Genomic DNA, 14,418 nt, shown 5'->3' with positions numbered 1-14,418 from the left:
CCCTATCAATACAAGGCACATAAAATGGATTAAGAATGGGCTGACATGTCAACAAAGAAGCTGTCAAAGGAGACTCGCTGTAGGAGAGTGGGTTTTTTTAGAGGGGGTCTGAATGCTATTGAATATTTTCAATAATGACTTGGAAGTAAATATCAAAACTGCTGATAACATTGGAAACTGTTGGAGGGGACTAGGAGTTACACGGAATTGCTCTCAGTGTGGTTGTAAGGAAGCTTTCAAGTGGAAGAACAAGCAAGCAGACCACACACACAGGAACCTGGAGCTCCATGCATCCCAGAGGGATTTCAGCATCCTAAAGGAGCAGCCCCAAATAATTCTGCTAATGTGGTGTTTTGTGGCTTTTGCATGTTATTTTTGGAGGGGCTGATGCTATCCCTGGCTGTGTCATTCAGAGGAGTAGAGTAGGGATGAAATTTTAAATTTCTGCATGTGGAACCACTTGATGTTGAAATGGCATATCTGGCTCTGGTAACCCAAATTTAGAAAGAATGTTGGGGAAAAAAGAAAAAGTCACAGAAATAAAGCACACAAATTATTGAGGGACTAAAAGAACACTATTGTGTGTGGATGCTTCCAGAGTATGATATATTTATTTTATGAACAAGGGATGAAAAGCAACTTGAGAGCTGCTTATGAGTGCCTTTGGGGGCAAATGGCAGATGTAGAAGTGCTCTTTAATGTAGCAGAACTGAGCAAAGCCAAAACCTACAGGGAAAACATCTGCAGAAGCAAGGGCAGGGATTCAGTAGATCATGCACCTCTGGGGAGTGGTGGACTTCACCCCAGCACCCAGTGCCTTCAGATTAAGATTGAAATATTTTGGTTGTGTATTTGTTGACCAAACATGGGGTGAGGGAGAAGCTGTTGACCTGCATGTGAAAGCTGAGACTTGCTGGTTTACTGTTCCCCTCTAGCCAAGACTGAAAGCCATGGTGCAGTGAGGCTGACAGCTGAAGGGGCTGATGGACCCACCAGTGTCTTTCCTACAGGGCTTCATCTCTGCTCTTCCTCCTGCATCTTTCCAAATTCCCTCCCTCCCCTCTGTGGTCTCCATCCTGAGGCTCAGGAGTGAAGCTACACAACGCTCAGAGCGAAGTTTCTCAGCTGCTGGTCGGAGGGACAGGAGACAATGCTGAAAATCTTGCCTGGTGTGTTCTCAGACAGGTTTTCAGAAGGGAAAACGCCAGAAAAACTTTGTGCCAGAAGTCAGCCCACCTTCCAAACTGACGCTGTCTCCTTTTGCTGGCAACTCAGGAATTTATGCATGTCCTGTGAGCGAGATGTCCCCAGAGCAGCCGGGGAGGCTGGGACATCGCTCCCTGAAGTGCCATCTTGAGGAAACAAGTCTCTAAGATTCAAATGCTCCTTTGTTTATGAAATAAAGTCCACCAGACCTATTGCCAATTGTTTATGCTAAAGAGCACACTCCCATTAATGCTAATGGTTCTTTGGAGCATAAATCCTTGCTAATTGATATAGGAATGTATCCCAGAAGAGTTTACTTTACTGCTGATTTAGCTGATAGATATAAATGTGTGAGAGGGAAATATTAGCATTCATGTAAAACAATTAGGTTATCAACAGGGGCAAATGATTCAGAAAATGACTGCAACTTTCCAGTTCCCTTTAATGGAAAAAAAAAAAAAAAAGAAGAAAGTCTGCTAATGAGGAAAATCAGAGGGAATACAAATATGAGCTAATAATTGTGATTATTTAATATTTGTGTTACGTCAGCAGCCCTTGAAAACCAGGGCAGGGTTCCCCGCTGAGCTCTGTGCTGATGTGGGATGGACAGGACCATCCTGCTGCCCACCAAGACAAATCTACCCTGTGACCTCTCTGGTGGAGCAGTGCTTTTGGCTTACAAGGCTGATGCATCTGGCCACTGGATGTTGAGCTCAGTAATGTTTACTAAATATGCATGAATAGAAGGATACAAGCAGCAGATAGATTTCCACAATTTAATTTTTTTTTCAGATAATATAATGGCATATGAAAAGTGAGGCAGTAATGCAGTTCAAAAGAAAAAAAGAAAGCAACCCCTCTCCCTCCCCTCCCCTCATTCTCCTGGATCTTTCTGCCAAAGGCTGACATTATTGAAGATTGATAAATACAAGAATTATGGCCATTTCCATAAAAATCAATTGTTTAAAATCTACAATTTTGTGGCAAATATACAGCCATTGAAGGAATAATTTTTATCAGTGTACTCAACAGTTTTACCTATTCAATTCCCATTTAATTAGTGGGTTTTGATGTGAAAATGTTTTTGGTTTTTTTTAAGAGAAGGCTCAATACAGGAAACGTACAGTAAGCCATGGATCTTCCCCAAAAAGATGCCTTGACCTCCAGGGTGGAATCTGTGGAATTTTGAGCATATGGGCTTTCATTTTTTAACTCTAAACCTACCTAGAATCAGGAGGAAAAAAAGTCATATACCAAAAAGTACAGTATTGTATTGTTTTATAGCATTTTCTCATTCACATATTTTAGCCATTTTTTGATTTTAGTACAAAACCAAACATATTTGCTTCTTCAAATAGAGAAAGAGATCAAAATTTCTGTATCTTAGAATCTTTTGCTGCAAGTCACTGAATGGCAAGACTTTTTCTCCCCACAGATTTCAGTAAGCCTAATTTTCAAAGTCTCCATTATTAATGAAATATCAAGTGAATTAGTTAACATTTGCCTAGGCATGGTTAAAGACCATATACCCAGGAAGATTTCATATAACAAAAAGCGCCCAATCCTAGAAACATTTTTTTGTTCCATTTAATGCTCATAAAATTTTACAGACAACAGAATCCTTTCTTAAGCTTTATTTAAGAAATCGAATACTATTATAGTTCAATATATATAAGACACATCCAGTATTGTGTTCCTGATAGCAAGTGCATAGATTTTGTTAAGATATCATTTTTATATTTAAATTTTTTTTTATTTGTTACTCAGTAGCACGTTTCATGATCACACGAAGGGATATTCCCAGTGATTTTACTAAGAGCATGAGAGAAAAAACAGAACACAGCAAAGTAGTGAAACTACAACAGAGATGAGGAACAAAAACGATCAGGCAAACTATCAGTACAGTCGATTCCTGATAAGTGAATAATCTGATTGCTTGGTCACAATGCTTTATTCACTTATCAGGAATGATTCACACTACATTTTGTTAAACTGTTTTCCTTAGCCTAATACCTAAGAGTCACACTGGGCAAAGGCACACACACTCTGGCAGGCTATTCTTTAATCAGCGAGTCTTGTGACAGTTTGGTAATTTCCCATGGCGATACACATATAGCTAACAAAGAGACATTTTGCTAACACTGCAAGGTGCCTTACATAATTGAAATTAAAAGCATGTGTTTAAGCAGGACAAACTGTTCAGCTGCATTGCTTTAAGGAACTCATTTTTCCCCCATTGTTGAAATTAAAAAAAAAAAAAAGAAGAAAGAAAGAAAACCCTGTATCTTTCAGCCCTGAGTATTTAAAAGAAACCTAACTGCAGTACAAGTCTTTTATTTTCAGTTGTATTTTTGGAAGAAAAGACCCTTCACAAGCTCTAGTTTCTTTCCTAAGACCAAGTTTGGAGGAAAAAAAGAGAAAAGAAAAAAAAAATAAAACATCCACAGCAAGCTAAAAAAACCCAGAGAGCAATTCTGATTTATCCATCATGCAAGTCAAGACTTACTTAACTGAATCCACTGGTGTCAAAATTATCCAAATCGAGATCATAAACTCTAGAGGTGTCAAAGACCCAGGATATAGTCTGACCATCAGGTTCTGCTTTCCTGCCTGGGCTGTCTGCTACAGGCTCCTGTGGTTTTAGGTTAAACCTAGAGCTGCTTGGACCCCTGACCTCTGATAACAGACCCTGCGGGATGGCACTGGAGCTCGCTGGGGGCTCCAGACTCATCACGTGTTTGCTTCTCGTGGAAACAGAAAAGTGAAAAAAAGGAAAAAAAAATCAGAAAAATAGATCGAGCAGTAACAACCAGGCCAACTCACAAGCCAGCAGAAAATTTCAAAAGTCTTCCAAACGCAGGAACCAACGTTGCTGCTGACACCACACGGATACACCCAGTGCGCCAGGACCTTGTTGGACGGTATTGATGGGGCTGTGTGTGTGTGTGAGCCAAAGCCAGAGCGCCAGAAAGACCAGGGGAGAGGAGACAAGAGGGAGGAGTGTCGTTTGGGTCTCATAAGAGCACTTTTAAGTGGTCTTCGATTCCTGAGCATCACAGAAAGTGGGACAAAGGAAAGGGATGGGGGCGTATGGCTTGAATTCCAGAGAGCACTCACCAGTGCTTCTCTCTCCTCCTTGGGTTTGGTTTGGTTGGTTTTGTTTTGTGTTTTTTTCTCCCCCCCTCTCCAAATTGTAAGGTTTGTATCTGTGATCAGAGGAGAGAAGAGATTTTCTGTAAACCAGAACAACATGGATTTTTCTTTTGCAGCTTTTATTTCATCATGGTAGACACCATTGGGGAAGAGCAGAGAGAATCTTGTGAGGAGGAAAAAATTATAGGAAAGGAAAGAATAAAAAAGCTAAGAGCCAAGTGTAAAAAATAATGAGAAAAAAAGTGCTATGGTATTTCTTTAGTCCCTTTTGAGATTTGTGTAATACTATCAGGCAATGCTGAGAAACTGCTTTGTAAGCCCACAGCAAAACTATCACCCATTGGAACATCAGGGGATCTTTTTTCCATAATTTATTTCTCCTTTTTTTAATTTTTTTTTTCTTCCACTGGCTTTAGTAGAAAGTCTTCCTGTGCTCACTTGGATTTTGTTATATTTTTTAAAGTATTATATGTACAACTGCACATAACAAGCTTGATCACCTGGTAAGATTTTGCAGGCTCTCCCAGCCCTAGTTAAGACATGATTAGTTTCTAGGGAGAGTTTGACTAACGCCATATGCCATCAGATTACTGTGCAGTTTGGAAAAAATCCCAAGGCTATATCCTCCTTTTCTTGAATGTTTCATATGCTTCTGCAATGTAGTGGCAGAGTATTTTTTTTTTAACAACTAGGAAGAAATGATCTCCATAATCCACATTTTCCAGACTGACTGAAATGCCACAGCAAAAAAAAAAAAAAAAAATTCTTTTCAGGTGTCTTCTGTGTGTTTGTGTGCAGAAGGTTTTGCAGTTTGAAGGCTAACAAAAGCTACCTTCAATAGGACTTTGCAGGAAACTCATTTAAAATGCTTCCTGCTCCAAGAGATTATCCAAGTGATAAGGCATGACTAGGGGGAGGAAAAGAGAAAAAAAAAAAAATCAAAGAAACCAGAACATGTCTAAAATGTACAAATCCTCTTTTGCCCCCCAATCAGCTATTCACTTAGGTGGAATCGACTGTATCTTTTGTACACAACCAACAAATAGAGAAAAAAAAAAAAAACAGGCACGTGAAACAGTGAGGTGTGCAGATGTATTACCAACACAGAATGACCACCAACAATACAACACACAAAGTAGAGAGACAAGTATTAGGAAAATGGTTTAATATTGGAGACAGAAGCAAAAAACTGCATCACACAATAACATACGTTACAAAAATAAGTCTGACTGTTTCAACTACACGGTTATGTTCACAATGAGGACAGAAGAATCAGAAAAAACTCTGATCTAAACAGCAAAAAAGCAAACCCCTAACGTTTTAACTAATACATTTATCCACGCAAAGTGACCGAGTACTCCTAATTCTAATTACCTTATTGTGTAACTGCACGATACAGAATAAAAAGTGAAACTTACCGCTTTTGTTAAGACAAAATTCTAAACACTAGATATAAGCAAAGGGAAAAAAAGAAATCAAGCCAAAGTTTTGAATTCTCGAAACAAAACCAACTCTCTTTCTACCGTCCAGAAATCAAACTTGAAAATCAGTCATGATCGAGGGGGCCCACGAGAGTAAGCCACAAAAATTTCCATTTGTTTTTTAATCTCCAGTATAAAAAGTTCCACTGGTACAAAATGCATAAGTACAATCAAGTTGTAGAAATAGGAAAGCCTGCTTTTTTTTTTTGCCTTTTTTTTGTTCTTTTTTTTTTTTTGGCTCAAATTCCATCAAACAACAAAATCCAAATGCATCAATAAAACAGAAACAATACTCAAATGGTCTTACAGTTTCCACTAGATTGCATTAACTTTGGCTTTTCTCAGACAATACTTAAAAACTAGTTTGTAATTCTAAACAAAATGATAGTATTATTAATCTACAAACAACAATTCCCACAGCACGAAAAAAACACAAATACATAGGTTTGTTTTTTTTTTTCTTTTTGTATGACATTATCCAAAAAGGTAATGAAACTACAGGATATTTTTTTCCTTTTGTTAATTAGCACTTAAGATAATAAAAACAGAAACAGTAAAATGATTCCAGAGTAGCACAAGCCAAGGAACTGTAACCCCTATGGTGAAAGAAAGATGAACTTGTTACTCCTTTGAGGACTGCCATTTCATTGCAATTAGCTAATTTGTTTGATAAAACAACTAGTCTAGTCTTTTGATTAGAATTTTGTAAAGCAATTTCCCTTGTTTTACTTCCTCTCTTATTAGGCCCTTGCACCCTTGCAGCTTTTTCCTTTCATTATTTTGAAAGAGAACTGGTAGATAATTTGCCTCCCAGGAGGTGTACGTTTGGGTTTTTGGTTTTGTATTTGAATTTTATTTTTTATTTTTGAATTTTTAATTTTTTTGTTTTTTTTCAGAGATGGACACTTTTCTAAGCAATTACTCATCTCAGTTGCCTGGAAGTACAGAAACATTCCTTGTCTCCCACTGCTAAGCCAATGTCCTGTGGAGTAATTCAGGGCAGCCTGATGCTGAGTTGCACCGCCCAAGGACCAGAGGCATCACCGCTCTAACCGGACTGGAAAACCCACAGGACACACCAGGGCATCTACAAAAGCTTTGGAAATTTAGACGGTGGGTACAATGAGAAAAATTAGTGAAACAGTCTCTAAACAGTCCAAATGATGATCTCATATTATATATATATATATATGTACATATATATAATATAACGTACGTGAGATGATACTTTGAATACGCACAATTGCTGCAAGTAGTACAAAATAGCCCTCAAAGGGTGTAGGAAGGCCCCAGCAGTAGTAAAAACGTGAGAAAAGTATAGATCATTTATTTATAAGTGCATGTGCTATAAGAAGGAAACTTTTTTTGCATCACTAGAGGCTAGTCCTTTCCATCCCAGGGCTCTACATAAAGAAGCATTTAAGTTGGGGATGAGAGACAAGAGTGCACCAGCTGATGTTGCTCGTATAGGGCTTCGTTTTTAATTTTAGGTGGCTTCAGATATAACCAGATAGAACTAGGAGGTGGAAGAAGTTATGGCACTTTATGACCTGTAGCAGGTACTGCTGCTCACACACATTGGATTGGCAATGAATTTGCTGAACCGGTGGCAAAGAACCGAATTTGGTTGTTGGTCACTGTTTGTGCGGTAGGAACGCAACCCAATCAGACTTACAAGGCAGTGAAAAGGGCTACCAGCATCTCTTTTCTGGCTCCTTACAAAGAGCTTCCTCCAGCAAACACCCACATCAGTCACACAGATATTCCCATGGACCACGGGCACGAGTAAAGTTACTCCTCTCTGTACGAGTGTCTGCAGGAGTAAGCCAATATATTGCCGTGACAAATAATGGCAAATAACACCAAACATTACAGTGTATGTAAACTTTATCCATAAAAAGTAGTTTAACTGCAGTGCACACTGAATTTTCACCCAGGAAGATTTAGTGCATCTGATTTAAGCAAAAGTTCATTTATTTAAATTACAAAAATATTATTATTCTTTTTTTTTTTTAATTCCTCAAGGTTTTCAAATGGTGGATTGACCGCTCCTGGTTGGGAGTGGCTCACACAATAGATAATTAAAGAATTGTTTTCTTTTTCTTTTATTTTATTAATACTGAATAGCATATTCCAGCAGCATATTAAAAGCTCTTTAAGAAAAGACAAAATCCCCAAAATCTAAAAAGGAAAACCACAAGTTAATTACTGTTTTAAATAATTTTAGTTATAGATACAGAAGAAATTTAGACAGCAGTAAAATATTTTTGTCCTTCAGATCTGCCCTGTGCATTGTTCTGATTTCAACCATGTATTAAATAAACCACAAAAAACTAAGTATATATATATTTATAGATATAGATATATATATAAAAATAAACAGCAAAATGGTGAATGTATAAAAGGTATTAACACTCAAGACAGCTCTGGGTGGAAAGGGTTAAAAGTTCAAAACTTTCTCACCTTAGAGGTTTCCATACAATATGAAGAAAATACATAGTGAGGTTTGCTTTCACAGCATTGATGTGTGCAGAGTGGTTAAAAAAGTGAAACATGGGCACTTATACAATGTTTTACAAAAAACATCAAAGAGAAATAACAAACAATAACAATTTCAGGCAACAAGACCACAGGATAGCAAGTTAACAAACTTTTTAACCTCTTTTTTTCTTTAAATATTAGGGATTTATACAAAACACATAATAAAATACCCATGTTATCAAATTACTTCACACAAGAAACACACTGAAGCTCTAGGAAGAAAGTACCTTTGGAATTTGGCACTATAGTTTCACTGATTTTTTTTTCTTTAAAAGAAAAACTGATCACATTTTGCTGAACACAAACACACCTAAATTGTTCACAATAAAAAAATGACATCAATGCGTCACAAGCCAACACAAACTTATTCTGGAATATTTTTTCATTTTCACATGAAATTATTTTTTTTAAGCAAACAACTTTTTTTTGTGTTTTTTTTGAATCTTCTTTTTGTTCTTGTTGTTCAAGTAAACCAATTTTAAACTTGTCTTTTTATAAACATAGAACACTTAAGACCATAAGACTCATGATGAAACCACAACTTAATTCACAGAAGCACCAACGTAACACATTTTACAGTAACCTTTCTTCTGTACATTGAAACAGTATAAAATATAGGTAATTTCATGTGCATTAAACCATGGATTGTCTAACTGTGAGTCAGTTCAGCAAAAGGTGACACAAGTAGGTAGCATTTGCCCTAAAACAGGGTAAATATTTTCTTATACTAATCTACAAAAAGTGGTTCTATATATATACTTTAATGAGAAAGTGAGCCACCTAAAATGGCCTTATCAAAAAACTTTACACTGCCTGAAAAATGTAAAAACTATTACAGACCTCTAGAGACTTAAAATCAGACAGTTTTATTTCTCAAACTGTTTTGGAAGTAGTCTGTTAGAAACCAACATTCTGTGCCTCTGGACACATATTGCTATTGTCACCAGTGACCAGGCAGAATGCCAATCCCTGTATAATACTTTCAAGTCTGTTTTTTTTTTTATTTTTTTTTTACGAAATGAAAAAAAAAAAAACAAAACCAAAAATCAACCAAGAAAAAAACCCAAAACAAAAAAACCCAAACAAAACGAAACAAAAACTCCAAGGAAAGAAGAAAACCAGAAAACAAAACTGAAAAAAAAGGAAAGAAAGAAAAAACATTTTGCCACAGGTTGTTTTTAAATCCTATCATTAATTTATCTAATAATAAATTTCAGTCTTGCATGAATGCAGCAATGTTTTTTCACATTGACTTCCCAGAATTCATAGCTAGATGAGGTCACATGCAAATTTCAAAGGTCAAACTAGGTCAGTAGGAGAACCAAATATGATGTGAGGTCAGAAAGACATCAGAAACAATGACGGGACGATGAAACTTTTTTTTTTTTGAGACGCCACAGGGACATGCTAGGCAAACGATGGGCTAACGGGCATGGAGATGTCTAGGGAAAAAACAAGGAAGAGGAAAAAAAGTTACACAGAATCTATGCAGCACAAACAAAATCACTTTTATGGGTGCAGGAGAAAACTAATGCAAATCTTTTATCAGTAGAGCCTACGAGCTGTTCACATAATTTGCATTAACTTACAATACTTGTCAACAAGAACACAATGGAACCCCAAAAGAATCCATCTGAAAGGAGTCAGAGAGAATGGATTCCTCTTTGGGGAGAAAAGAGAGGAAAGAACCAGTTTCTACAAATGTAACAGAAAGGTACAGGGAGAGGGGTGGGGGAAAGGGTCAGACAACTGAACTTTAAACTAGGTAATGGAAACTACGAACAAAATAACCAGACAAATACAAACAAGAGGATAAAAGCATGAACTGCAAAGGGTGGAGGGTTCAACAGTGAAAAAGCGCCCATTCTTGGCACAATTACTCTAGAGACTACTTCAAAGGATCTAGCTAGCATAGAGAGCTGCTCTTTAGGTATCCAATAAGTTAACAATAGGCAATAAATAAATTCCATTATTTCTGAGGCAGTAAAAATTTTGTATAAAAATAGAAATGCTTTTTACAAATAAAATTTACAGGCCTGTGGCTTTCTTTTTTTATTATTATTAAATTTATCTCTCAAGAAACATCAAGTATTGTCACTCATTTTATTTTATTTTTTTTTATTTTAAACCCTGTAGCTTTAGAAACAGATCTCTAAATCTTTTTTACATTAATCCTTTCCAAAAAAACAAGAACTTAAAAAAAATGAAATATAAAGACGACCAGTGTAAAATCAGACTAATATATAACAATACGTTGATTTGAACCGAAAAAAAAATCAGATCTTCTCAAAAAACAAGTTGATGTAGTGGAAAGACTTATTTCAATTTTTGTTGCAAAATAAGTGCTTCAACTGGCATGAGGCCATTTGTTTAACCTATAAACTGCTGGTGCCACCCTGGTAAAATACGATCCATCCATAGAAAACAACTTTTATTGTGTGCTAATGGCACCAGGGTTCACAGAGTTAAATTGCACATTTTTTTGTGTCTGTGTGTGTGTGCTGTTTGGAATTTCAAGACGTTTATTTTTGTTTCGAAAAGGAGATAAATTATGCTGCAAAACAAAATACAGTAACACAACTCAGTAATTACTTGGCGAGGAAATGGGAGCCAAGTGCAGTAAGGACAAGTGGGGAGATGGAAGTGGTAACTGTAAAAATAACTGTCCCTTGGTGAAGGTTGGCTCTATGTTCTTTCTTAAGCCCCCTGCAGAGGACAGGTTTGCTCATGGGACTTACCCTAAGAAAGCTAAAATAAGAGCAGTAAGCATCTGGGGTTAAGATCAGTAAGGTTTGCTGTCATTTTTGGAGCGTTTCAGCTGAACCTTCAAGCGTTTCATGCCAATCTGAAAGCCGTTCATAGCCTGGATAGCAGCTTGTGCAGAGACCGGATTGTCATAGCTAACAAAACCTGCGGGACACAGAACACAGGCGGGAGAGAAAGTCAGCTCTAGGTTAGCACAAATGTCACAAGGCATTTTGTTAGAATTTCATGACTGCTATTTATTTGACACATTCACCTGGCTTTCAATTAGTTCTTTGATCACATTTCATATCCCATTTCCTCTCCTGTTTCCTTTTGCCTTCCTCTTTACCTACATATTTCTTTACTAGCTGGGATGCAGTTGGCCAATTTTGGTGCAATGCAGTTTCCATGTTGTTATTTATATACCTACCTTAGAGACTGAAGATAATGTTTTTCAGTGTAGTATCTACATACCTCCCAGTCTATCAGGAAGTGCTATTTAGGCCAGTCTGCAAAAGGGAAGCTGAAACAGCAAGCCTGGTTCCAGAATCAACCCCCAAACTGCCTAAACCCACTGGCACACCTGAGTGTGAGTTCATGTGTGCTGTGGAATACTCATCTCCTTGGGCTCAGCTAGGACAGTTGCAATATTAATATTTTGTAATTTTACAGCTCCTTCCAGTTCAGGATCTCAGGGTACCTTAATGTTAGTTAATTTAGTCTCTTGGTCCCCAAAGGGGTATGCAAACATCAGAATTAAGCAGCATCATAAAGACAATGGTAGGGTTTGATGAGAACTCCAAGATCTGCTCCTCACATGTGAGCACTAACTAGGAGGATAATGCTTGCTTGGGTAATTCAGAATGGCTGGCCTGGCTCAGATTTCTTTTCCCTGGGAGACAGAAAATGTTCTGTTCATAATATATTCAAATCTCCCTGATTCTGGAAGCTCAAAGTTCATTTTCATATCTGGGCCTCCCACTTGTAATTGCAAAGCTCACCTAACTGCTGCTCTGCCTCAGCTTGGGCTAATTATTACTGCACTCAGCCTGCTGCTGTGCATCTGCTTTGAAATGCTCCCTCTTCTTTCCACTTGAATTTGCCTTAACATATATCCCTCACTCTCCTAAAGCAGGGATGCCACACACTTTTTCTTAACACATGGGCTTCTCAATGTCTCTCTTTCCTCAACCAGCTTCATTCATTTGTGCTTAGTGTCTGTGTACTTCTTGGATTCATAACCTCTTTTTACTTTAACCTATCCTTTTATGGCTCTTGCACTGCTGCTGTCTTCCAACTGCAGAGTCAGAGTGCTATTATGCTTTCCCCACTGCGTAAAATCTTCCCCCCTTCTCAAGGTATCCTTGTCCAGCTGTTCTCCTTCATAGATCATCCCGTGGCTTCACCTTAAATCAGCTTCACCAAATTATTTAAGTGTCTGACAGCTCAGGCTATCTTCTGTTCCTTCCACTCAAAACTACCTCTCTGCAGACCTTCTCCTGGCCAAAGCCAATATGCTCTATCCATATTGTCCTGTGGTTGATTATTTGTTACTTCCTTAAGGAATAATAAATGTTCTTCCATACTTTCCTTGGTTTTAGTAAATCTTGCCACCTCCTCACTTTCCCCCTGAGATCATTCCCTCTTAAATTTATTGCCAAATCCTGAGGAGCTTCATCACTCTCTTCCTTTCTTCCATTCCCCTATTTGGTTCTAGGAGACCATGTCTGTTCACATGACTCCAATCATTATCTTAGCTCTACATCCTGTGTCTCCCTCCATCAGCTCTTGGATTGCCTCAGGGATAGCAAAGGGAACTAGCAGGAGTTGGGAGGCAGCTGTAGCACTGTCCAGGCAGATGCTCCACAGCTGAGGTGTAGCTACTCCTACCTACCTTGACAATTCAGCATTTCCCTCTACAGCTCTCCCGACCTTCACTTTATTCTCTTAAGTGCATATTACTGCTATGAACTTATCATCACTGTTCCTTTCCTTCATACCTAGTTTTATCCACCTGGAAAGTAAGCAAGTGATCTAAACTAGTCACTTGGCATCTGTGGATGGTGAATGAAGAGAAGGAAGCACATTGCTGGCATCAGCTCCTATCATTCAATTCTTATTTGGATTCACAATTTGTCTCTCTACACAGAATGCAATACCTGCATTAGCTTGTTACACTCACATCTTCTTCCTTATTGAGAACCTTCATTCACAAAGCTTACTGAGGAATCTGGAATTCCTTCCCTTTATTTGTATTTTTCTGATTGCACCCATTCATCACTTTTTGTCTGAATTTTAAACCATAGGTTATATGTAGTGGGAATGACATTTCTTATTAATTGTCAAAGTCCCTGTCATGACAATTCTGATTTTTGTTTTAGGTCTTTGGGTAGCTCTATAATCAGGATAAATAATTTTCACCATTCAAGTAACAATTTTGCTATAAGGCTGACTGCATTTCTGCATTGATGTAACGGGGTTCCCCCTCCTCTGCCTTACTTACATATCTCATTTTTCTTATTGTAACATTTATGAAAGGCAAGAGATAAGCTGGAAGAGTGAAACCCTTTGTCTGCTGAATCAAGTAAAGCCTGTGTAGCCTGTGAGAACTCATGGAAGAGCACTTCCAGGTGTAAACACACTGTCCTGTCATCCTCACCACCATTTAATCCTTTGAGCATTCATTTTGGGTTGGACAAGAAAAGAAAATATGCCTAAGTCCTTTTCCTGCACAGAAAAGAAATTTTTTGTTTTGTGAAGCAGTTTTACATAAAGATTCATCACTGTCTATCACTCATTCAGAATGAACCTTCCCATTTCTGCCAGACAGATTTGGACAATCTTTACACCTTTTGGATGTCCAGCCTGTTCTTATCTGTAATTTGACTTCCTGCTCCTTTGGGCAGGAGATTGGAAACTCCAGAGTAGGAAGCCCTAAGCACGTGCAAATTATTACAATTACAATTACTATTTCTAGGAGCAAAATGATCAAACCAGACCAACAAATAAAAAACCCAAACCCAAACTGTACCAAGCGCAATGACCATTAATGATTCAGCAGAGAAATGGGTTCTTCAGTAGCACTATTGTCATAGTTTTGGGTGGGAGAACAGGGAAAAAAACCCCAAAAAACTTTTTGAAACACAAGTATTGGACCAAACCAAAAATTAGACAATTCTTGCTAATAAAGCTGAGGAGGTACATGATGACTATGCCACTACATTAAGCTAGCAGGTCTAATTCTGACTTTGCCTGTGATTTGCAGCATCACCAAGTAGTCACACACTGAATC

The 14,418-nt window shown here is 37.8% G+C and overlaps 1 protein-coding gene across 16 annotated transcripts in view; it reads right to left on the bottom strand.

The window, feature by feature from the left end:
• Nucleotides 1–2,825: 2,825 nt before the first annotated feature.
• CELF2 (CUGBP Elav-like family member 2) overlaps nt 2,826–14,418 on the bottom strand; it is a 545,552-nt gene continuing 533,959 nt past the window's right edge. For 14 of the 16 annotated variants that reach the window (XM_064421752.1, XM_064421753.1, XM_064421755.1 and 11 more), the window contains one exon: nt 2,826–11,291. In XM_064421752.1, coding sequence (XP_064277822.1) covers nt 11,164–11,291 — 128 coding nt within the window. In that variant the 3' untranslated portion in view covers nt 2,826–11,163. The remainder of the gene's footprint in view (nt 11,292–14,418) is intronic. The other 2 variants (XM_064421744.1, XM_064421757.1) reach the window with 1 other exon arrangement.

The sequence above is a fragment of the Passer domesticus genome, chromosome 5 (genome assembly GCF_036417665.1).
Source record: "Passer domesticus isolate bPasDom1 chromosome 5, bPasDom1.hap1, whole genome shotgun sequence".
NCBI classification, from domain to species: Eukaryota; Metazoa; Chordata; class Aves; order Passeriformes; family Passeridae; genus Passer; species Passer domesticus.
The sequence above is the reverse complement of the archived record's forward strand: the minus strand, read 5'-3'. Positions and strand labels throughout refer to the sequence as shown.